We start from the raw sequence: 25,001 nt of genomic DNA, 5'->3' as shown, positions 1-25,001 counted from the left end.
CATGTGTCAACCGAGTGAATAAATCTTGTCATTTGATTCCGTTAGTGTACTCTTAAAATGAGCATGGATTGCTGCAGTTCAGTTTTAACACAGATCTTCATGTGCCAGGCACATAATTCCTAACGGGTACTGTTAACATTCAGATGTTAGGAACACACACATGTTGAACAACATTTGAATGTTAACACCTGTTTTTGGGATTTTTTTTACAAATAACCCCAAAAATATGCATCATCAATATTTTATTGTAAAATGTTCAGGTGATGGTACCAGACCCGTCAATTGTTGCTGCTCTGGAGAAGGCCCAACAAGAGTTGTCTGCCCTCCAGACCCAGCTCTCAGATCTACATCAAGAGAAGACATCACTTCACACACAGATCAGTTCTTTGAATGCTGACCTGTCTGAAAGCAAGGGCAAGATCGTGGAGCTGGAGCGTCTCCTGGCCGAGGGTAATACTGGCGATGTAGTTGCTGTAGCTGCAGCTGCTAACGTGGCTGCAAGTGCTGAGGTAAATACAAACACATTCGATGTCCACAAGAACTGTAACTTCTTAGTTACAGGAACATGCAGGCCTTGTTGTATAATGCCCCACAATTCACTGTCTGCAGTTCCCATATTTCAACATAGACTTATGACTGCGCTACAATTGCTTTGAGGAATGGGGTCCTGGTTTGCCCCGATTATGTCAGTAGATATTTCAGTATCGTACTGATGCTTGAAAGTTCACCAAAATGGGAAATGTGTTAGCCTTTTGTCTCTGAACACTAGTGAGTGAGTTGGGTTTTACACCTCTTTTAGCAATATTCGAGCAATATCACATCGAGGGGCACCTTAATGGGCCTCACACATTGTACCCATGAGGGAAATCAAACTGGGTTTTCAGCATAAAGAGTGAATGCTTTAATCATTATTCTACCCCACCGCCCCCTGAACTCTAACTGGACATGCTGTAGTACAACTGGAACACTGTTCAAAGTGGTGCTGAACTCACTAGATTTTCTCTTTATCCCAGTATCAATAGTTTCATTAATGTAGGACACTCTGTTTTTTATTTTTATTTTTATTTTACAAACATATTGTGTATTTATCAGAATTTTTGTTTGGACCTTACATTTTGTTAAGTTGGCATTATGTTTATGTCTTTTCTGTCAATTCGTTCTTTTGCACAAATTATTTTGTTTCAGTCAGAAGAGAAGGTATCTGAACTTACAAGTCAGCTTGCAGAGAGAAATGATGTGAGGCTTATGTCTGTTTGTAGCTACGTACTATTAGAACTTATCTGTTGATGGTGTAAATGTTGATAGCCAAACTTAAAGCAAGCGTTTGGTGTGACTTGAATTGAGTGGATATCTCATCAACCAAATGTGATTGATGATGAGTCATGTTATGAGAAAAGGAGATTATATATGTTCTGAAATTACTGTAGGTGATTTATTTCAAACGTTTCATTATTGCAGGAGTTGGAACGCCTTCGCCGTGAGAACCGTGAAATGCAAAAAGACATGAAGAAGATGATTAAGCGATATGAGAAGCTCCAGGCCAAGTTGAAGAAGATGGAGGTGAACGAGGGAGCCAGTGCTCTCCTGCAGGTGGTTGTAGCGATGGTAAGTCTTCTAGATCCAAGTGTCAGTATTAACTGAACAGTGATAATGCAGCCGCCATTACATATTGGTCAAAACAGTCCATGAAATGAAATGATCTCTTTTTCACTTGTTCCATGTTTCATGTAGGCACATGAGGTGCATAGCCAGGTTCCAACTGCTGCCCAAGTGGTGGACTCACGTCTCAAATCGGAAGAAGAAGACATGAAGAAACTGAAGGAGACGCAGAATGAGAATCAGAAGGCTCTGGACAGCTGGACACAGAAGTACAAGAAGAAACATAAGAAGGAACCTACACCTGAGGAAAGGTAAGGTTGATGTTCTGCGTCATGTGTATAGTTTGTGATGGATGCTCAGATCAGTTTAGAATAATGTGGAGCCGTGCTTGCTGAGTGTCATGTTGGAAACTATGGATACTGTGGACTCAGCAACAATACCCATGAGCGTCCAGGTTAAAACTAGTATCGTGTCAAATTTCAATTACACTTTCTGAGTAAAGCACTAACTCTGGGATGAGGGTGCGAGTTTGAATCCCAGAGTTAGTGCTTTACTCAGAAAGTGTAATTGAAATTTGACACGATACTAGTTTTAACCTGGACGCTGAAGGATTCAAACTCGCACCCTCATCCCAGATTGTACTTTACTCACAGAGTGTAATCCCAAATATCACATGCGTTACATTTGACCACTTTGTAAATGGCATTGTGTAATTATGCTCGGAAACAACCAAACACTTAGCAAAGTCATAAGTACATGTTTTATGCATCCCTGTGGATGCTGTAAAATAATTCCCTGTGTCCATCTCTACATTTGTATTTATTGGATGCACATTTTGCATGTGTTGTAAAACCCTGGGTTCCATGGTGCTAGATATGACATATACAACCTACAGTGTCAAAACATATGTGAATATGAAAAAGCCTTACAAAACTTAAAACATATGTTAGAAACAAAATATAAAATGAAGCAACTGATATCAATAAAATAGAAATGAAGATATAAAAGTAATTAGATAATTATCCGAGTGCTGCTTTGTTTCAGGGATGAGGAGTGTGTAAAGCTGCATGAGGCAGTGGATGCCACTGTGAAGGAGGTTGACGACAATGGGCGGAGACAGCAGGCTCTCACCATGCTGCAGACTGGGATTGTCAAGGTTAAGGAACTACAGCAGCAGAGACCAGCATCAGCCATCAGGGCTGCAAAGGAGAAAGGTGGGGGCAGTTTATTGCAGAGCACTACAGCGGATCATATATTGCCGGTTAATTTGTTTGTTGTGCCAAAGACCTGGGTTTGATTCTACACATGGGTACAATGTGTGAAGCCCATTTGTGGTGTCCCCTGCTGTGATATAGCGGACCACTGGGGATCTGGGCCAGCTCCAGGTTCATCATCTTTGACATCTTTACCTACCAATGTTATGCAGACCAATATCAGTATAACACAGTAGTATGATACATATACCAAGAGTCTCACCAAGCATTCAGTTGTGCTACACAAAATACATGAACTGGCTAGGGCCTAGATATTCTAAGCTGTCTTAGTGCTAAGATAGTCATAAGTGCAATACATTAACATTAACTTTTGACTATCTTAGCGCTAAGAGAGCTTTGAAAATCTAGACCCAGTTCCTCTTTTGGAAAACTGTTTTTTCAAAGGTGGAAAAAGAACGAAACACCTAAAAATTTATCAAGTTTCCTTAAATGTCAGTCACTTAGGCTCTTTTGGGATGGTGTTATAAATACAGCAGTCCTTGGTTACAAATACTCAGACTGAGCATACACACTTTTTAGATGGCACTGAAGTGACATAGCAGAAATATTGCTAAATACTGTCTGAAACTAATGCCTGTCAGATTATTCCAGGATGTAGGCATTTGGCAGGAGATACAGATATTTGCTTTTCATGAACAGTCAGCTAATAGTTATGGAAATGTCATTCAGAGATAGAGTGTGTGTGTTTGTTTACAAGTGTGTGTGCATGTTTGAGTTGTACATGTATATGTATTTGTGCCAACAATTTGATCATTAAAGATGCAGAACAAGAGATGTCAGCTCTTGATGAAAAAGTGATCGACCTTGAATCTGAGAATGAGGCTCTGAAGGAGGACAACTCTCGTGTGGAGGAGATCAGAAAGGTACTTGTTTCTCTCTAACTGCACCATATAAGAGTGATTAGGGATTGCTTACTGTCAGAAAACTGAAAAATAGCTTCCCAAATGTTTGGATAATGGATGAATAAGCTTGATGTTACTTCTTCCTGTGTCATTTAGAAGTTAGTGTGATGAAGAGGAACACGTCACAAGGATTTAGAATAACTTCTTTATTGCAGTGCAGGGTTGCAAGTGATGATCACTTGCTCAATGATGGTGTTACCATCTACACCAAATGACATTCATATTTCAATAAAGAAGTTGTCAATCCATGTAACTTTTTCATCTCTCTAAGTTTGATGTTTTGTCAAAAGTTATGCAATTATGTTTTTGTGTTAATTGTTTTGATTAAACAGGCAAAGCTTTTGGCATTAGGGAAACCAAATGGTAATTTCATCAGGCTGATTTGTGCCCTCACTGGCACAATGTGTAAATCCTTCTCCACAACTTTAACTACCATATTTCCTCTAATAAGCATCAGGTCTTAAAAAAAATGCCAGGTTCCTAATAACCACCAGGCCTCTAATAAAACAGGGCCAGGGGTAAAACAGCGATTTAAGACATAAGGACTGGGACTCTAATAAGTGCCGGGTATGTCTTTTTATTAATGTATTCTCCCTTGATCCAAAAATAGATTTATAAAGGAATGGATGCTGTAGTCATGACGTCCTGTTCTCCACATGGCATGGGTTTTTGGAGAGTATGTAATATCACGGACAATTAATTACACTCATGAAGTGTAATAAGCACCAAGTCTGCAGTAAGCACCAGGTCTCTAATAAGCGCCAGGTTGGAAAGTCTGTTGAAAAACTATTTCCCAGTCACTTAGAGTAAATGCGGTATGTTAAACAATTCGAGCATTCATTGTCAAAGCCAATATATGAGCAAATCCATAGCATTTCATTGACTAGCCAAGTAATTTTTTTATGAATCGATCTCACCATAAACTACTGCATTACAACTGTTTTCTGAGTGGCTGATAACAGGAGCAAGGCTTGTGCTGAAGTATTGTCTACAATGTTTTAGTCTTTTTATTGTTCATTTATTTCCTCAAAAGAATTTACCTACATATTTAACAATATTATGCAGATAAAACTGATATGCAGACTCTGTGTATCAACTTTTCTTAAAATAAATTCGCATATAATGTCAAACACTAGAACAGTATGAAACATTTCAATCACCAGGAACTGGAGAGTCAAGTGAAACTTCTCCAGGAACAGGTTGCACTACAAAGATCTCTGCCTGATGCTGGCCTGCCTACAGAGGTGAGTATCGCTGTGGTTTGGGGTTCATAACTCGTATATTTGAGACATAACTTGACCTGGAGCCCATGACAGAAACACATGTATAATATAACTAAATATATCATAGTCTTGTATGTGCAAATTTGCATGTGTGCTAGGACCTGTCTGATGAGATGACAAGCCTGCAAAAGGAGATTGATGCCCTCAATGCAACCCTCCTCGAAGAGAAGACAGCACATGACAAGACTCGTGAGGAGTTGGAGGAAGCCAAGAAACAGGTCACAGGAATGAACGAGGAGTTGGCTGGGGAAAGGGCAGACCTTGATGCCAAGATTGACAAGTACAAGAAGATACTGGAGGCCAAACTGAAGGGAAAAGAGGAGGTGAGAGCCGTTACTCCGTATATGGGACCTCAGTTACTTAATAATATCATAATATGAGACAGCTTTTAGGCTTTGCAATATGTCTCTACCATTGGAGAGCAGTCTTCAAGATGTACACCCAGGCCAGATTCATCATTATAAGTTGCTCACTGGTCCCTCAGGGTCCATGGGCTCATGTACCCTCAAGGTTTGTTTATGTTCCCCACGCCTTGGGACCCCGAGGGACCCGTGAACAACATATTTATCTTACCGAACACTTGAATTTTAATTTTGAAGCACTTCTGTTGAATGCGAGGCGAATTGCCATTTTGCAGACGACACAAGGTAAACAGATTTAGAGTTATCTCCCTTCCATCGATTTTCAATCAGAAAACATTGGTAATTTTCGTGCTTCATGCGTGATTCAATGGTATTTGAGGTAAAGAAGTACTACCATGAAGCATCAGAAGATTTCGGAATTCCCAGTTGTCTACATAGACAATAGTACATCGCCTGTAAGCGGGGTACATTGAAAATAATAGAATAGTGCTTAGCCAATCAGAGAGCGACATTCATGTGTGAGGTAAGATAAGTGTTTTTAACACTAAGTTCTCATACTAGTCAATTGCAAGGTCAGCTCTTTCTCTTTCCGTTGTGTAGATCTCTATAACAGTATTCTGCCAATGACATTTCATTCTACAAAATTACATTAATGACTACAACCATTATATGTATAAATGTTATGTCATAGCAAGTAATGAAATATCCCTGTTTACATAGAGGCAGGGGTAGAAATCTACAGCTATATGAAATAGAACTCATAACTTGTGGAGAGTTTGTATGAGGGCTCTAGAAACCCTGATTATGTGTTTTGTTTCAGGAACTGGCCAATGCAAAACAAAGAACTGAGGAACTGGAGGCTGAGAGATTGGCTAATGTGCCAGTGGACACTGCAAAGGAAATGAAAAATCTTCAGAATAAAATTGTGAGGACCCTAGATTAACTATATGTGTAGTCAGGTTCTTCATAGTATAGTGTGAATGAATGACTAGATGAAGTGGTTCAATGCTTAGTGTGATTTTTTTCTCTTGTCAAGTATTCACTAGTATACATCAGAGACCAGTGTTTGTTAATCTCTGATGACTTCCACTTTATTCTACACCTATAAGGAGTGTAAATGGTTTTGAATGGCCTGAATCCAACTTGCCTGGGATTGCCACTTCTGATATAACACTCCCTTTAAATAAATCTTCACTGTCACTGATGAGTTGTCCATGGTTAAAGTCGAAGTCAGCATCCTCAGCCATGGATTGCTGTTCACAATATCAACCATTCGATTGTCTTGTCCAGATTCAGGTCTTCTACAGGCTGCTGCCAAAAAACTGGAACATCACAGTCGGTGTACATCATCACAAAAATTCACTCACACAATCACACTCACTTGCAGACACACATGGAACACACACATTCACTCACACAATCACACTCACTTGCAGACTCACATGACACTCACACATACTCTAACATTCACACTCACTGTCACACTCACTATAATGGACTGTTATTTGTCTTCAGTCTCTGCTGGAGAAGGACAAAACTGGTTCAGGGGCGGTGGTGGCTGGTCTCGAGGCACAGCTGACAGAGGCACAGAACAAACTGAAACTCTCCAATAAAAACTTGGAGACACAGAGGGCTACCAACAGGGACCTTGAGGTACTCCACCTGTAACAGTTCATTTCCTGTCTGCATGATTTAGTTTGAATGACTCTATGACATCGAACTATCCTTCCAATTTAGATGATGTATTCCAGCTGTGTTTTGTTGGTCCAGGGGAAACTTTTGTGTCTGGGTATTTGCTGCATGTCATTTACTCATTCACTCAGAATGGTAGATTTCAGTGTTGTAATACTGAATACAGGCAAACTGTAGTGCAAGTGAGTTGCGCAGCATGGAGAAAATGACCAGTCTTCTTACATGTGAGCGAGGCGAGCAAAGGTTGGCAACATACATTCCTTGCTTAGGTTTGAAGAATTTTTTTCATGCCCAAATAAAAAATATTTTCCACCATCAAAGGTATACACCCATTTCTTCACACTTGGTTGTTCTCTCAAATTTCCAACCCCATGTTGAACAATTACTGACATTAAATATTTTTTATTCAGCATTTTAAGCGCAACTCGTGGTATATCGGACCGTTCTTCACCTCCATTACCCTTGCCAGCTTCTAGTTCAAAGGAGTGAAGAAATTCCATATGGAATACTTACCGTTATCTCCCCTGCTTCATTCACCCACTACAGCAGAAGTGTTTTTATGTAGAATAAATGTTATGAAAATTCTAACAATAGCAACGACATATAAGTCAAATAAACTCCAACAGGTTCATGATAAAAATAGGCAATATGGTATTTCTTTTTAATTTTTGCTTATTCTTGTTCGGTCACTCCGTTCAACCGGAAGCTGACAGGGGTAATGGAAGCAAAGAACGATCTGAATACCACAAGTGGTGTTTGAAATGTTGAATAAAACATATTTCATGTCAGTAATTATTAAACATGAGGTAGGAAATATGAGAACACAACCAAGTGAGGAAGTGGGAATGTACCTTTGATGGTGGCGATATTTTATGTTGATATGAAAAATTATTTTTGATCCGAAGTGATGGAAGTACATTGCCAACCTTTGCTAGCTTCGCTCGCATATAAGGAGACTTGTCATACTCTCTATGCTGCACAACCCCATTTGCGCTACAGTTTGCCTGTGTACTGACGACTACTAACTAAGCTTAATAGATTGAACAGGATTTGACTGGACTTGCAGACTAGTGCAGATGAGGCAACATACTGAAGAAAACACCTCAGTGAAGTGATTCATTGTAAATATAGAAAAGCCCCATACTGTAAGTTTTGTCATTTGAAGTTGAGACATTATACTTAATGTCATTTGGAGAATCATTTATTGTCAGCTTAAGTTATCTCTTCAATCTGGAGTTACAGACAAGTACTTTTTGAATGGTCGTATTAAGGCTAGGACTTCAGGTAGCACCAGCCTAGTCCACCTTTAGTCACATGTACAGAGATTGGTTACCAGTTCCAGATTTTTGTTTATACTATGCTGTTGTATATAATTGCATCACAGAGTAAGGTGAAGGCTGCAAGGACAGAGAAGGAACAAGCTGTCCGGGAACTGACCAATCAGCTGGAAAAGAAGGAACTGCAGAGATCAACACTGGAGAGCAAGGTAAGGGAGACTAATCAATCATCAAGGCTCAGTATATTTCAATCGCCAAGAAACAGAACTGCTTTTGTGTTTGGCATCCAAAAGACAAGATAACAAAAATTAACATTGACAAGAAACTAAAACTACACAACTCAGCAAAGGGCAGACCTTCATTATTAACTTTTTTTTGCCATTGAATATAAGCACTATACATGTTTTTGTTTTAGGTGAAACAGCTGCAGGCCCAGGTTCCAGCCAAACCAGTGAGTACTCCCTTCTTTATGCTTGGACATAACTTTTTTGACAGGTGTATTCTGAATCCTAGTATACTTGATGGAGAAAATGGTATACCACGAATGAAGGGAAATTATCAGGCACTTCAGTACATACCAGAAGCAATCTGCTCCAAGTGATTGATGTCAGTTGACTTGTGTTTACAGCTGTTGTATACTACTCAGAAGGGCTATTTTTTCAAGTTGTTATAGTTAATTTGTCATGGCATGACAGACTGTCTCAAGTAATATACAGACTTAGGTCATCTATGACTTATTTTAAGCATTATGTATCATCTTTTATAATGGATGCCAAAAATGAAGGATGTGATTTTATGGATTTCAACTTCTTGTTGTCTGCAGAGTGTGACATTTCAGTGTAGATTCTTACGCTGTGATCAAGCTAATAGTAACAGAATTAATACCAAAATGTTACTTTATTAAAAAGACAAGCTGTTATCCATAAGGTTGTATGCTTCCTAATTGAGCCCCAAACTTCTGGGGAATGCTGATCAAACAACATAAGCAAATCTATTGACAATGTATAGCAGTGCAGACAAGAAGCGCACATATACAGCACTACAAATCTATTGACAATGTATAGCAGTGCAGACAAGAAGCGCACATATACAGCACTACAAATCTATTGACAATGTATAGCAGTGCAGACAAGAAGCGCACATATACAGCACTACAAATCTATTGACAATGTATAGCAGTGCAGACAAGAAGCGCACATATACAGCACTACAAATCTATTGACAATGTATAGCAGTGCAGACAAGAAGCGCACATATACAGCACTACAAATCTATTGACAATGTATAGCAGTGCAGACAAGAAGCGCACATATACAGCACTACAAATCTATTGACAATGTATAGCAGTGCAGACAAGAAGCGCACATATACAGCACTACAAATCTATTGACAATGTATAGCAGTGCAGACAAGAAGCGCACATATACAGCACTACAAATCTATTGACAATGTATAGCAGTGCAGACAAGAAGCGCACATATACAGCACTACAAATCTAGCAAAAAGATTTTCCATATCCTAACTTATTATTCTTGTCTCCTTCTTCTATCCGAACGTAGTGGAACACTTAAATCCCTTGAAGTTCCCTTCATTAAGCGGATGTATAATCATTACTCTCACATGAGTACCTTCCCTTGAGCCCATGCATTTTGGCGTGCAGTCACATGACATGCCATGCTCTTCGCTCTCTGAATACATTTATTAAAGGGGCACTGATGCGGAGCAATTTCCGTGGACTGGTGTAAACTTTTGTTATTGTTTTTCTCCCGTGAGTACCCGGATGATATCCCAGAATTCATGACTGGTTCATGACCTCTACTGCGCATTCCGTAAGCGCAATTGATAGTTTAATTATAGACAGATCAACTTAGGTGAAGTCATTTTTACTTCATAACAAATGTATTATGAAAACAAATGAAACACTTTGAAGGTTAATCATCTGCCAGTGGTAGAAATGGTAAAAAACTATTCGGACGGAAAAATAACGAAGCCAATGTACGTCTCTATATTTTGTCTCATAACCCTAATTAGTTTATTGTCATATTTGTATGATTCTGAAAATTAATAAAAGAACACACGATCTGCTTATACTAATAGTAAATTTCTAACATAACAGCAACATTTATACATTGCATAGATTGCCAATGTGGATCCTATTTCACACACATACGCGATCTAGTGTGTGTTTTCTGTCATACAGATTCTGCTGAATGCTACAACAAATAAATTAAAACAAAATGCAAATAATGAATGTAAAACAGACTAATTGTATAGCAACAGTGTCAGGCTACTACCTTGTTCAGGAATGTATCCATCAATATCCACGTAAAAGAAATCGTATTCCATTCATCTGCAGCTGGTAAATAATCCTGCTCTGTGTCGCGTGTCTTCCAACTGTCTAGTTTGCGAAAAAGTAACACATCGTTTCACATGTTTCGTTGGTGAAAACCAGATAAACCTCTCATTGGTCTCCCAAGATAGCACACCTGGCAACTAACTGTATGATGTCCACTATTCTAAGTAATTTCCAATAATGAGCAATCAATCAATCAACGCAAGGGTGGTTAATTCTTTGAAGGGACGATGTTGTTTTTGCACTCACCCTTTACGACAGGGTGTAGTCATCTACACACACTGCCTTTTGACAAATCCGCTAGAAGATAAAAGTAATTAATCAATCAGTGTGTTATCGGTTAATCCTTTGATCGATGTTTGTTTTTTGTAACTCAGCTGATAAACCCTCTTGCATCACTTACATGCACATATTACATAACATACAATACATCTGCCATTACAGACCTTAATTTATAATGTTGAGTATTCACTCCAGACAGGAGAAATGCCAAATGGGAACCTTTGTTGTGTAACCGAAGTGGTGTTACTACTAATTATACCTGTTATAAATTCATTAATTGACCATCCAGAGAATGATGACAAATAACACGTGTAGGTTTACACCATCAAACGCGGGTTACAGCAAGGAAGATGTAATCTCTGTGTCGCATGCAGCCTGAAAACACTTATGGGCCGAAACTGTTTTGAGGATACCAACGGAATTTCGTTACATAAGGAATACACACAGGCATTTGCTGTGTACTTGGGTAAATAGGTGAAATAAGGGTTTTTTAACATACGAAAATTTTCAGATTTCTCTACCAAAGGCAAAGTCATCGTTTTTTGTTTACGAATTCAAATAAATCAACTGTGTGTTTTTATTATCATAAATAATAAACCATTGTAGCTACCGTAGCTACCAAAATTTACGTATGATATTTGCTATCACAGCTGAACCAACACTCAAAACTACCTATATATATAAAGCTTTGCAATCTTCCGTACTGAAACAAATGGCTTGCTACGTGCCTGTAGACATCATATTTTCATGTAACATGATTAAATATCGAGGTTAAAAACACAGAAATAGGATCAAATTGGATCAGTAACTATATCATCCAAGCATCCGATAAGAACTACACTGCTGGGATATTTGGTTACGATCAGACAAGGAATACCATGGATATTTTTAAACAAATGTCATATGATGGCTTCCGGCCTCCTGACTGTTTAGGTGAAGAAATTCTGCTAATATGGACAGGAGCCCAGTTCCTTTGTCCGTCACGGTCGAAGGAGCGGGCGCTGACCAATTTGCAGTTTGGTTTCGTAATTCGACCGTTGGCGAGAAACATTATTCGCTCCGCATCAGTGCCCCTTTAAGACTAGCTCCACCTAATTCTTTGGACAAATCCATTGTCTGAAGCCATGAAAGACTGCCAGTGGAATATCATCGCACCTTAGAGCTTAAATGCTCTTTATCCATTTTCTAAAAAAAGGTTTCAAAATCAATGTGTTTTTTTTAAATATGAACATTGTTCACAGATGCTTAAAACACATTGGAAATTTAAATAATGCTTGATTGGTGAATACATATGATCTATATCCAATTTGTTTTTATAGAGAAAAATTTATAAAAAATTGGATAAAATCTTGGTAAGTGTTTTTCTTGTAGAAAAATTACTCAAGTCACAAATAGCATAAAGTAGCATGATGTTTAGTACATTGTTTTCTAGCTTGCTGACACCAAGTAGACTGGAATGTCAGTCACCCTAGCCTGGTCATGCAGCAAAATGCATGTCACATGACACTGGAGAATGACATGCTTGTATTTAGTTGTATGTGTACCTAGTTGTGTCTCAAGGTAGATTTATGAACATTTAACATTTGTGCAGTAAACATTGTAGATGTTTTAGAATATATTTTCTTCGTAGAGAACAAAATATTAGTGCTATGACTGTTGTAAGCCTAAGTATAGGCATTATGTCATCTTAGCTCTAGGATTGCTTTGTTGGAGAGGATCCAGGTAGTTTGTTTCATGTCTTAGCAGTACAGTCTACATATTTGTAACATAGGGGTTTCTGTGTTGTTGTTCTTGCTGATAGATTTTGATGAATGATCAATAACACAATCTTGTTGCATATGCGTCATATTTAGCCAATCCTGTAGTTAGTTACGTTCATGTCTATGTACTTGTTACATGAGGTGGTGTTGTTTAATGATATCCCCTTGCAATCAGTCCACATTGTGAAATATGTTCATAAAGCATTTGATATCCATGACCACAGAATCTGCATGCCACATATTTCAACGAGGCAGCCATTTCATTTATGTGCAGAGGGGTGGACATTTTGTTTTAAATCACCATTTTCTATCATTTTTCTTTTTCCAGTTGCTTAGGAGCTCAGTTATTTTTCCAGTGTAAACAATTGCACAATTGAATTTTATAGATAAATAACAATAACTGTTCTTTGAACACAGGTTATTATACTTTGTACAAAAAGGAGCACTTATTTATTTTTTGTCTAATGTAACATGTAAAATATTTATGTGCTGAAAAATCCCACCTTCCCACAAATGAACTGGTTGTTCCCAAAACCTGAATCACAGACTGTGTGTACCCAGTATTATAATTCTTTAAATCAAGATGATAAGTATGCATGTCACAGCCAAAGCACATAGGAAAACTAGGCACCGTACATTAAACAATTAGTTGATGATTTGTTCGGTGGAAAACAAATTTGTCCAGTTTTTGTTTTGATACATGTAGTTATGTTTATTAAATGTTCGGCCTGAAGGATTACTCAGATGCATTTTGTAAATATTCATTTCAGAAATATGTGTTCTTTAACTCAATGTTTACGTTGACAATATAAATTATACATGACATGAGTAATATTTCTCATATAAGTATTGATATCCTATCATATACGACTTTATTGTTTGCACCCTCTACTAAGGAAATATGTAGTCTGTTTTGGTTCAAATACGAATGATGAATGATTAAATATCTCGAAATAGGGATAAGTGCATAAAACACAAATATAATCCATGGTTCTGAAACCTCTGTACCCGACAGGATTTGAAATTGTTATTTTTCTACTGATCATGGAAAAATTTGTTTAGGGAACAATCATGCAATATTGTGCTATTTTAACACTGAGACGACATCAGTGCTGTTCAGGCACTGTTCTATCAGCTATTTGTCATCCCCTGGTATGGTACATGATGGTTTCTTAAACACCTTTTTCCATCATCAATCAAAAAATGTCAGATTTCAGATCCTGTTGGGTACAGAGGTTTCAGGACCATGAGTCTTATCTATGTTTGTGCACTTACCCCAATTTTGAGTTATGTGATCATTTGTCATCCTCATTTGACCTGAAATGGACTATAAGTATTGCAAGGGGATTATAGTTGGTGATTGTCAATTTACTTGTGTCTGTAATTGTGATATATATGTAAATGGATGGGTCACTAACACACATAATGGTCTGTTTCACTATAGGCGGGAGCAGTCGCACCGGCAGCAGGAGTAAGTACAGACATTCAACATATCCTAACCATCACTGTCTTTTTCTTTGCCTGTCCTACAGTTTCTTTATATTATATACTTTTGGTGCATGGTAGTATTTTGTAACACATTCTGAAAGGTGAATGTGAAACCAGCTATTCAATAAGAAAAAAATCCTTTCCTGTCATAAACATAATACTACTACCTCTGTTATGCAATCTCAGGTCCTAAAGAGGTTAAAGGTGCAGTAACTTGTAATGTTGAGTTATGTACCTTAGTTGTGCCAGAATGTTGGGCAGTGGGGGTTATAAGCATTGTGGTTAAAATTTTAGCTCATTATATCAAAGACCTGGATTTGATCCCTGACATGGGTACAATGTTTGAAGCCCATTTCTGCTGTCCCTGACTGTAGTATTGCTGGAATATTGGACTGGAGTAAAACCTAACTCAATCACACACTCTGACAGGATCAGCACACGATGTGTTTGCATATGATAATTAACCTGATCATGATCCATGGTAGGTCTTGATCAAACTCATGTATGGGGAATTTCACAAATGATCGTCTCAGATATATCTCATTCTCCTATATCAATACAGTCTGAAAAACCTACATTATTATCAACAGTACAATATGAAGATTTACTTTTGAAATAAGTCTACTTTTGTTTTGCAATTTGGCAAATCTAATTTTTCATTAGAAATATCAAGATTCTAATTAATATTGAACACTCTGCTTCAAGGTCTCATTTATTATAACCACCAGATTGGGGAGAGGTCCCCTGTTTGAGTATCCCCTATACATACCAAGGCAGCACCACCCACCAGAGATCCATGTTTAACTATCCCCTGTCTGTATCAGTACCGGAGTCATCCCATCCTCCAGAAATCCCCACAATCACCTGTATTTTCCAGGGTAGCCCCACCCACCAGAAATCCCTTGTTTCACTATCCCCATTGTGTACCTAGATAGCCCCACCCACCAGAGATCCCTTGTTTGAGAATCCCCTGTACATTCCAGGGTAGCCCCACTCCCCAGAGATCCCTTCATGACTATCCCCTGTATGTACCAGGGTAGCCCCACTCCCCACAGATCCCCTGTTTGACTATCCCCTGTATGTACCAGGGTAGACCCACTCCCCAGAGATCCCCTGTTTGGCTATCTCCTGTATGTACCAGGGTAGCCACCTACCACAGATTCCCTGTTTGACTATCCACTGTATGTAACAGGGTAACCCCGCTCCCCAGAAATCCCCTATTTGACTATCCCATGTATGTACCAAGGTAGCCTCACCAACAGAGATGCCCTGCTTGACTATCCCATGTATGTACTAGGGTAGCCTCACCCAACAGAGAACCCCTGCTTGACTATCCTGTGTATGTATCAGGGTAGCCATACCCAACAGAGATCCCCTGCTTGAATATCCCCTATATTTACCACTGTAGCCCCACCCAGCAGAGATGCCTTGTTTGACTGTCTATTGTATGTACCAGGGCAGACACACCCATGGGAGAACCCTGTTTGACTATCTCCTGTATGTATCCGGGTAGCCCTGTCCATCTGACATGCCCTGTTTGACCATCCCCTGTATATACCAGGGTAGCCCAACCCACCAGAGATCTCTTGTTTTAATGTGTCCTGTGTGTACCAGGGTAGACCCACCCATGGGAGAACCCTGTTTGACTATCCCCTGTATATACCAGGGTGGCCCCACCCACCAGAGATCTCCTGTTTTAATGTGTCGTGTGTGTACCAGGGTAGAGCAGCGCCAGCCGACAAGGGTCTGAAGGATCAGCTGCTTGTGATGAAGCGAGAGAACACATCCCTCAATGCACGCATCAAACAGATGGAAGTAGATGCCAAGAAGCAGGGCAAGTCAGATGGAGACTCTGCTGCTGATGTAAGTCACTGCTGAACTGTCTGTGCTGCATCATGTTATGTAACTAGCACTCATGTCACTCATTCTGCACTTTCCAGATTTTTTTCTTTACGTAAAGATAAAGATGCGTATAGGTGTCTATACATCTTTACTGTAATGTATTACTTATATAGTTTTCATTTCAAAACACATCTGGTCTTTATTCACTGATCTTTTGGAATTTCAATTTCCATTGTCCAACAGAAAAACTTGATGAAGCGACATGAGAAGATCCTCAAGGAACTGGAGAAAAAGCTGGAATGGGAGAAGAGTCGGACTGAGAAGTTGACTGAAAGTCTGAAAAACAAAGAGGAAGAGACCAAGGAACTGGGCAAGGTCAGTAGGATAAATTTGGTTTCAGGGCAAGACACAGGAAGACTATACATGTTTATCTTATCTGTTTAGTTACTGTTTTAATGATAACATGTTTTAATAATAGAAGAAGTGTAGAAACCACTGTTAAAATTTTGGTCGTAATGTATACGTCCATGAGGATTTTAACTAACTATAGCTATCATAACTTGTTATGTCGAAGTTGAAGGGACACAAATCCAAATATCAAAAGGCTCACATTCTATATAACATTGTCAATGTTATCAAATTCAAATTATAAGTTACAAATTTCAAAATTTCTAAACATCTTAACTGAACCAGTCAGTGATGGAAATATTTGTATGTGTGTGTGTGTGTGTGCGCGCGTGTGTGAAGATGGAGTTAAGGAATATGATCCTCAGTGATGTTTTGTCTGTGTTTCCATGGCAACAAGTACTTTGAATTTGGTAGTTGTGCTCTTTTCTGGACCAGAACTTGAAAAACATTCACTATTTCTTCACCAAACTTTGCACATAGATAAGTCTGGTGGTGTACTGGTGCCTTAGGGTAGTTTGGGATTTCTGATTAAAATATTTTTTGTTCCAAGTTTGGCTTCAACTGTATTTGGTGGTAGTGCTCCTTTCTGAAGCAGAACTTAAGAACCTTTCAATGCTCTCCTTTCACTTTGCTATATACACACCAAAACATTTGACATAATCATAACTAGTAGACATATCCATGAAGAGTATTTTGCCATTGTGGAGTTTACTGAAGACTTTGTCTTCTTGTTGGTGTGACAAACCACTGTCAGATTTCTTATGTGTTATGGTTCAGCTGAAGGTATAAATCCAATACATACATTCCCAAATCTTTTTGTATTCTGTCAGACATGCAACAAGCAGGAAACTGAGTTGAAGAAACTACGGGATGAACTGGCAGCTCTTGGAATTGCTGCTAAGGAAGGTGTTGAGGCTGCCACTAAGGTCAAGGACATGGAGAAGGATTTCAAGAGACTCACAGAAGAAAACAAAACACTTACTGAGAACTTCAACAGTGAAAGGGTCAGTTGTTTGTAATGTCAAAGTTGTTGCGTGGCCCATAAATGAATAATCATGACCAAAATTGTATTTTTTATATTGTTTCCAGTTGCTCATGGCTTTAACCACAGTGGTAAATGTCTAAGACTTTCGTAACTTCAGATTGTACTACTGTTCAAAGCAGTGCTAGGTTCACATCATTTACTCAATCACTCACTCATATTACCCAAATGGGGGCAGTGGGGTAGCTTTGTGATTAAAGCATCCTTTCATGACTCTGAAGACTTGGGTTTGATTCCCCACATGTATACCATTTGTGATGCCCATTTCTGGTGCTAGAATATTGCCAGGAACCATGCTCCCTCACTCACTTCCCCCCAATGTTTGTGTTACCTGCAGGTCCTGAGGAAGAAGTACTACAACATGGTGGAGGACATGAAGGGCAAGATCCGTGTCTACTGCCGTGCTCGACCCCTTAGTACCTCGGAGAAAGAAAGGGTACCTGTTTCACTGTCACAATTTATACAAAGATCTTTAGCATCGGGGATGGATCCAGGATTTCAGAGAAGGGGGGGTTGTGCAAAGTCATGAAGTCCAAAAGTTAGGGGGAAATGCCACAGGGAAAATATTTTCATGGGAGAGGGGGCAGCGCACCCTGAGCATAATGTAGTCATTCACAGTTAAAGAATTCTTCTCTTTATGTTTAACTCTAAGCAGAAGACTCATCACTGCACTGAAAGAGTCTAGGTTTCATATCTGTGTATGTCTCCAGGGTAACTACTCTGTGCTGAGGTCAGGCGATGAGTACTCTATCGAGGTGTCCAGTCAGCGTGGCCTCAAGGAGTTCCAATTTGACCAGGTGTTTATGGAATCCAGCACACAGGAAAAGATCTTTGAGGACACCAATGTGAGTACCAAGATCCTCAGCACAACTCCAACACATCTCTGGGTCAGTTTGGATAGTTTGAATTTTTTATATGAAATGAAACAGTATCTCTGTATTCACTCAGTCTGTAATATCCTAAAAAAAATGTTTGAATTTGATGAAAATGACAGACACCTTAAAATTTGTAAAAAATAATGGATGTGTTTTGTCATCACAGAACCTGATCCAGTCGGCTGTGGATGGCTACAATGTGTGCATCTTTGCCTACGGTCAGACCGGCTCTGGTAAGACATTCACCATGATTGGAGACAAGGAGCAAAACCACCCTGGCATTGCTCCTAGAGCTTTCAACAGGATATTTGAACTGGCACAGGAAAACAGGTTGGTTATAGGGACTTACATAACAGTGGTCAAAACTAGGTTACTGCTGTCAGCGATCAAAATCAAACAGGCAAATAATCCTTAAACATTTACTGGTTTCTTGATTCAAATACAATTGGAGAAGTACTTAGAGGTCACAGGCCTTCTCTCTCTTCTTTCCCAAATCCCTGTTACTGTATACATTTTGTGTGTCCTTCCCTAGAAGTCTTCATTGATATCAGTCTTGCCATTGTTGTTACTGATATACTATATGAACTGTTAACACTGCTTGTGACAGGTCTAAGATGTCAGTGAGAGTGACTTGCTATATGTTGGAGCTGTACAACGACAAGCTCATCGATCTGTTTGGAAAGCCAGGGCAGCTAGATGATGTAAGTCAGTAATAGAAACTATATTTTAAGGCTTGTGTTCTTAAGAGCTGTTTGCCTAAAAGTTTACAGAAAAAGAAGAAAACAGGCCAATGATGCCAAAGTTATGAGAATATGAAACTAGTTAAGAAATGTATATGCCAATATTTTCATAATGAACAGGGAAGGATTCCCTGTTGCTCCTGCAATATTCAAAATGATAAACAAAATAAACACTCTATGCACAACAACAGATTTGCCCCAGAAATTTTCCCGATATCCCTGTTATTTTGTAAATTTATTTATTTAGTCGATGTTGTGATACTACTATACAGTGGGAATGACTGGTGTCAAGCATCTTATGATTTGTGATATAGATGACTATGTTTGCATGTTTGGATATATACACCTAATATGCAAAGAAATGGTGCAGTTCCTTGTGAATCCCAGTTTCCAACTGATTATGATTCTAGATTTGTCATCTACATTCCTCCTCGTGGGTTTCACCACAATGGTACATGTCTAAGATCAGCTTCACCTTGTGGTGTACTCTCTCATTAAGCTGACACACTTTAATATAATGATAACAGAAATAGCTCTAAATCTGATTTGTATTCAGGACAAACTGGACATCAAGAAGGACAAGAAGGGCATGGTGTTTGTCCAGGGGGCTGTTGTGAAGGAGGCCTCCAACACCAAGGAACTGTTCGCCTTGTTCGAGGAGGGCTCAAAGAACAGACATGTAGCTTCAACAAGTGAGTTCTGAGTTCCGGGACTTGAATAGAGCAGGTTTATCACTTAATCAGTGACTTGATCCATTTATGACATAGTTTATTCCAATATGGTGGCAACAGAATCTGTGTATCTCACTCCTGTGTCATTGAGATTTTCCTGAGTTGTATGGTGTGAGATGTAAACGTGAGACAGATGGTCCCTTTAATTAGTGTGATACCCATGCATCACACGTGACACAGTGAGCCAATCAGTTGAGAATATTGTAAGCGGGTCATCAGTGCTACTTGTGTACATCAGTCTTGTCTTTTCTTCTGTCTTGTCCAGTCGTCATGAATAAATGTTTTGTGTGCCAGCTGGCACCTTGATAGTTATCCCTTAAAATGGGTATATGACTACTTTACTGTGTTTCAGAGATGAATGCTGAAAGTTCCCGATCCCATCTTGTTATTGGCATCGTGATGGAAAGTACAAACAAGGTCACTGGACAGGTGCTGAAGGGAAAGGTGAAGCCGATAGTTTACAGACTCACATTCACAGAAACCTGTTGTTGCATGGAAACAATACTTTCAAATATATAATCTGTTCCCTGGTATATTTTTATTTCATCTTTCCTACATTCCTCAGTGATGACTATTGTGCAGATAGATGCTCATGCTGTTGATCACTGGATTGTCTGGTCCAGACTTAATTGTTTACAAACCGCTGTTATATAGCTGGAATATTGCTGAGTGCGATGTAAAACCAAACTCACTCACTCCTCAGTGATGATCCCCCGCATCCATTACTTTATGTGACTCAAGGAGGATAGTGTGTCAAATGAAATGGGCTACAAACACTTTTGTGTAGAAATCAGAGGAACCTGCTTAAGTACAAGGTGCAACATAGCCAGAAAATGATGAACAAAGAAAGTATACAGAGTGCATACATTTGTCACATCAAACTTTGTCACGTCTGCACCTCATTCACATCCTGTACCTTTGTTGCAGCTTAGCCTGGTTGACTTGGCTGGCAGTGAGAGAGTGGGCAAAACAGGAGCTGGGGCAGAGCAACTGAAGGTATGGATGTCTGTTTAATAAATAAAACAATATTTCCTTAAAAGTGAAACATCCTTGTGACGATGATAGTGAATGTAATATACACTTCCAATCTGTTATTTATCCCCAAGTTCAAACACCTGTTATCTCATTGTGAGTGGCACTTTGAACTGGCTCAAAGATCCTGTGCTGTTCATGAAAGGTAGTTTAACAGTGACCAGTCTAATCTAAACCTTAGTGCGTCCCATTACAGTTTATGTAAGAACTCAAAGTTTGTTTTCTGTCATCTGTCTGTGTGAAAAATGAAATAAAGTGGATAAATGGCTAACCAAAGCATGCATGCATAAGACGTACCTGCAAGAATATAATGAAATATATAGAGAGAAAAATGTTTTTGTCAATCATTCCCTTGGGTAACATTGGTTTATTTGTTTGAACCATTTATTTCTGGAGAATGGTTGATAACATATAATTGTGTTTTGCACTCACTGTCTGTGTACAGGAAGCCATGTCCATCAATAAGTCGCTGTCAGCCCTTGGTGACGTCATCTCAGCACTCAGCAGTGAGCAGTCCTTCATCCCCTACAGGAACAACAAGCTGACCATGTTGATGCAAGACTCCCTCGGAGGCAATGCGAAGACGCTCATGTTTGTCAACATCTCCCCTGCCGACTACAACACAGATGAGACTGTTATCTCCCTCACGTAAGCTCTCATTCTGTTAGTCAGTATGATGTCTCTCACATAAGCTGCCATTGAGTGTGCTATGAAGCAATTTTAGACTGGTGATGATGTCAATACATGTTTTTATGGAAAAAACGAATGATGTCACTATGCTTTTCTTCCGACGGACACGTGACTGCCTCTTGACCAATCAGGTAACTGGAAAAATATGCTTACATAATAAAATGCTATAAGACTATTATCTCTCTTATGTATGTCAGTTATCTCTCTAATGAAAGCTTGTGCGTGCGTGCTATAGGACGTTTCATGTAATCAAAGTGATCATTCAACCTGCTATCAGCCACTCATTTGTCTGGCCTGTCTTATAGACATATGTCTGTAATACTGCTGACTGTTGTGTTGGACCACTCTCACACAAACATCTTTTGTTTGTAGATACGCTTCTCGTGTGAAACTGATCACCAACGACGCATCTAAAAATGCTGACAATAAGGAGATTTTAAGACTGAAGGGGGTAAGTGTTTTAATGTGCTAGAGTGAAGTAGACTCTGATGCGGTAAAGTTTAAAGGCTCAAAGGAGAAATGATATTGCCAGTCCAAACAACTTAGAATGATGTCTTTTGATGATTTTTGTTTGAGGGCAATGTCATGAGATGCCAAGTTATGAAACATAGTTGGTTAATATGTCATTAAATTTGGAATTAATTCATGAAAGGTCTAAGGATTGTTTTGTACTTTGCCCTAATCTCCAGAGACAGAATGGACACTTACATGAACATGCATGGAAAGTATAAGAAAGATGCCCACTTGTGCCTTACCCATTTTTCAGACAAAGTATGTTTCTAGAAAACCCAACCATTTCCCTGTGATTTGATATTGCCGTTTTCTTCTTGAGTTTTACAGCTGATGTTTTATGTTTCAGATCATCCAGAAGATGAAGAAAGGCGAGTCAGTGGATGAGGAAGAACAGTAGCTATGTGTCCACTCCATGAAGCAAGTTGAATACTTCAAGAATCTGTGATATTTTCAAATGGAGAACAAGGCCATAGGCATAGATCAATATATCAAACCGTCCAGCATTATTAAAATTTTAAACTCATGGTTAAATGCTTACAATCAAAATCCAGATCTATATGCATTCCAGTTATTTTGAAACTGTGATATAGAGCGAAGTGTGAGTATAGTGTTACCAGTGTTAACATCACTTTGGGGACACCAGACAAAGGCTTCTCACATTACACCTAGGTGGGCCTTCGGGTGACCGGCAAACACTTCAACCCCCAACATGTCCCCACTATGATACACTGTGTATGGCACATATTGTTTGAATAGTGTTGAAAGAGTTTCTTCTCTGTTTAGATTATTTTGTAATAAGGTAAAAAACTAATATAACCAGAACCTTGTGAACAAGAATTTTCGTTAAAATAATGTAGCTGAATTATTTTGCTCAGAGAGTGACATGATTATGTTAATTTTTACCAGTGTTTGAAAATTAGTATGTATGCATACTGAAGGTTTTCAAATCAGTTTTTCCTTCAATCATATACACAATGCTCGCACAATCCTGCATGGATGAAATATTTATATTTACCAATGTTACACCCTTTATAACATGTGTTTTATGTTTCAACATTTGTAACCTGGGTTTGTCTGGGTCTTGTTGGTTATGGAATAGTCTATATTCATCTTAGTATGTGCAATTTGCTTTCTTGGATAAAATCTTAATAATTTTATGCATGACTTCAGAGATACAACCAGTATTATAAGGATACTTATAAGTGCAACAGAAACCATATCACAATACACAGGAACATTTGGGAAAGTATAGGGCTGTCTCCAATTCTCGTGGTAAACATGTTTTCTGCCAAGATCGCTGATGTGTGATACTTAGCAGTTGTCTACATCACTGAAAGGTAACTAGGAAGTGGCCCAAGTCTGTGAATGATCAAAATTTTGCAATGTAATGAATACTGGTGAGTTGTTACCAACTTCGACAAATCAGAACTTTTTCCCCCCTTTCCAACAGGATTCCTCCACCTCACACTTCATAATGTTACTTCCTCGTTATGCCACGAGAATGGGAGACGCCTCGATAAGTCAGTGGCGGACAACCTTGTTTTTTATCGAGCTCAAGAGTGGTAATGCACCTGATGGATCAAGCAGCTGACAGATGCAAATGTTAGAGGGGGAGCCTCTTCATTTAAAAGCAACAAATAATATACAATAAGAACTGTTTGTATTATTTTTTCAGCTGATATCTGTAAGTATGAGAATAGGAAACGCAAGTATAAAAAAATGTTTTGTATATAATATATCATCCCCCTTTTGATGGGGATGTTATTTTTTCACGATGGAGGAAAAATCGATAAAGCATTTAGGTAGTGTGACATAAACACACTTACCAAAAGTTGAGTTGTATATTTTACTGTGTATAGCAAGATTTTATCTCAGCAAACAGGTTACATGGTGCAGTATTCCATGTAATAATCATCCTTCCCACAAATCACTGCTTCCCATTCCATGTAACTACTATGTTAATATTATTCCTTGTTAGTTTGGCAAATAACAGTATTTGTTGTCCTCACAAATTACCACTTTTGTACCTTGAAAATTAAACTTTAGGACAAGGGACTATACACGGAATAAAAACAGATTTTGTATAAAATGAGTGTGCAGGTGGACTTCCTGATTATTACACGACTATGGTACTGTAGCAGCTGTCAGTATGTGTACAACATGTACAGGCATGGTTGACTGGTGTATCTCTGCAATGTAACAACTGATCACTTATGTATCAAATCCATGTTTTATTCTTATATATCAGCATTATATTACTCATGTGCATTTTGTATGAGATTGACATTAATTCCGTCCTTTTGTCTTTAGAGTTTATATATTTGTTACAAATTTCACAAGTTTATATGATCAAGCATTTGTGTATCTGCTAACAGTTGAAGTCATATGTGTATTTTTTTTGTTAAACTTCTCTTTTTTACAAAATTTCAATAACACCATGCCCATAGAAACCTCTTTTTTCTATTAAATCAAACAAGTCACATTTTTTATGAAGCTTTCTGTGATTTTGCATTAGCCTACAGGGCTGGTCCTTGTCTTTATGATGTCTTGCTGCAGGAGAAGCAAGCTGGATATCTTACATTGGTGAAAGCACTAAATTCTTTTACATTCTAACCTGGCATTTGTTGTCAATGGCATTCATCGTCTGCCTTCAAGAAAAAGTGAGGATGGACATACATATTTCATCAGTCTTAATTCAGGATAGTGGCTCATGTCAGAGTTAAGTTTAAATAATTATTTGTTGAATAATACTGTACTACTGTACTTGGAATGTTCAAGCAAAATTAACTTGGCTTGTCTGGACTAGACAACTAGACGTGCCTTGTTTTTATTGTTGAAAGCATATGGACATCACAG

The 25,001-nt window shown here is 38.7% G+C and overlaps 1 protein-coding gene across 3 annotated transcripts in view; it reads left to right on the top strand.

Moving 5' to 3' along the window:
- Positions 1–24,758, top strand: part of LOC137277779 (uncharacterized) — a 43,234-nt gene extending 18,476 nt beyond the window's left edge. For 2 of the 3 annotated variants that reach the window (XM_067809705.1, XM_067809703.1), the window contains exons 17-42: positions 261–509; positions 1,186–1,236; positions 1,459–1,605; positions 1,732–1,910; positions 2,644–2,813; positions 3,633–3,736; positions 4,939–5,019; positions 5,157–5,381; positions 6,241–6,345; positions 6,936–7,073; positions 8,497–8,598; positions 8,805–8,840; positions 14,229–14,255; positions 15,992–16,135; positions 16,358–16,489; positions 17,353–17,526; positions 17,902–18,000; positions 18,275–18,409; positions 18,606–18,769; positions 19,047–19,140; positions 19,736–19,871; positions 20,263–20,354; positions 20,838–20,906; positions 21,388–21,590; positions 22,005–22,083; positions 22,492–24,758. In XM_067809705.1, the coding sequence (XP_067665806.1) occupies positions 261–509; positions 1,186–1,236; positions 1,459–1,605; positions 1,732–1,910; positions 2,644–2,813; positions 3,633–3,736; positions 4,939–5,019; positions 5,157–5,381; positions 6,241–6,345; positions 6,936–7,073; positions 8,497–8,598; positions 8,805–8,840; positions 14,229–14,255; positions 15,992–16,135; positions 16,358–16,489; positions 17,353–17,526; positions 17,902–18,000; positions 18,275–18,409; positions 18,606–18,769; positions 19,047–19,140; positions 19,736–19,871; positions 20,263–20,354; positions 20,838–20,906; positions 21,388–21,590; positions 22,005–22,083; positions 22,492–22,542 (3,186 nt within the window). In that variant the 3' untranslated portion in view covers positions 22,543–24,758. The remainder of the gene's footprint in view (positions 1–260; positions 510–1,185; positions 1,237–1,458; positions 1,606–1,731; positions 1,911–2,643; positions 2,814–3,632; positions 3,737–4,938; positions 5,020–5,156; positions 5,382–6,240; positions 6,346–6,935; positions 7,074–8,496; positions 8,599–8,804; positions 8,841–14,228; positions 14,256–15,991; positions 16,136–16,357; positions 16,490–17,352; positions 17,527–17,901; positions 18,001–18,274; positions 18,410–18,605; positions 18,770–19,046; positions 19,141–19,735; positions 19,872–20,262; positions 20,355–20,837; positions 20,907–21,387; positions 21,591–22,004; positions 22,084–22,491) is intronic. The other variant, XM_067809706.1, reaches the window with a different exon arrangement.
- The last annotated feature ends 243 nt before the right edge of the window (positions 24,759–25,001 follow it).

Source organism: Haliotis asinina, chromosome 3 (genome assembly GCF_037392515.1).
Source record: "Haliotis asinina isolate JCU_RB_2024 chromosome 3, JCU_Hal_asi_v2, whole genome shotgun sequence".
Taxonomy (NCBI): domain Eukaryota; kingdom Metazoa; phylum Mollusca; class Gastropoda; order Lepetellida; family Haliotidae; genus Haliotis; species Haliotis asinina.
This window is presented reverse-complemented; position numbering and strand designations above follow the sequence as displayed.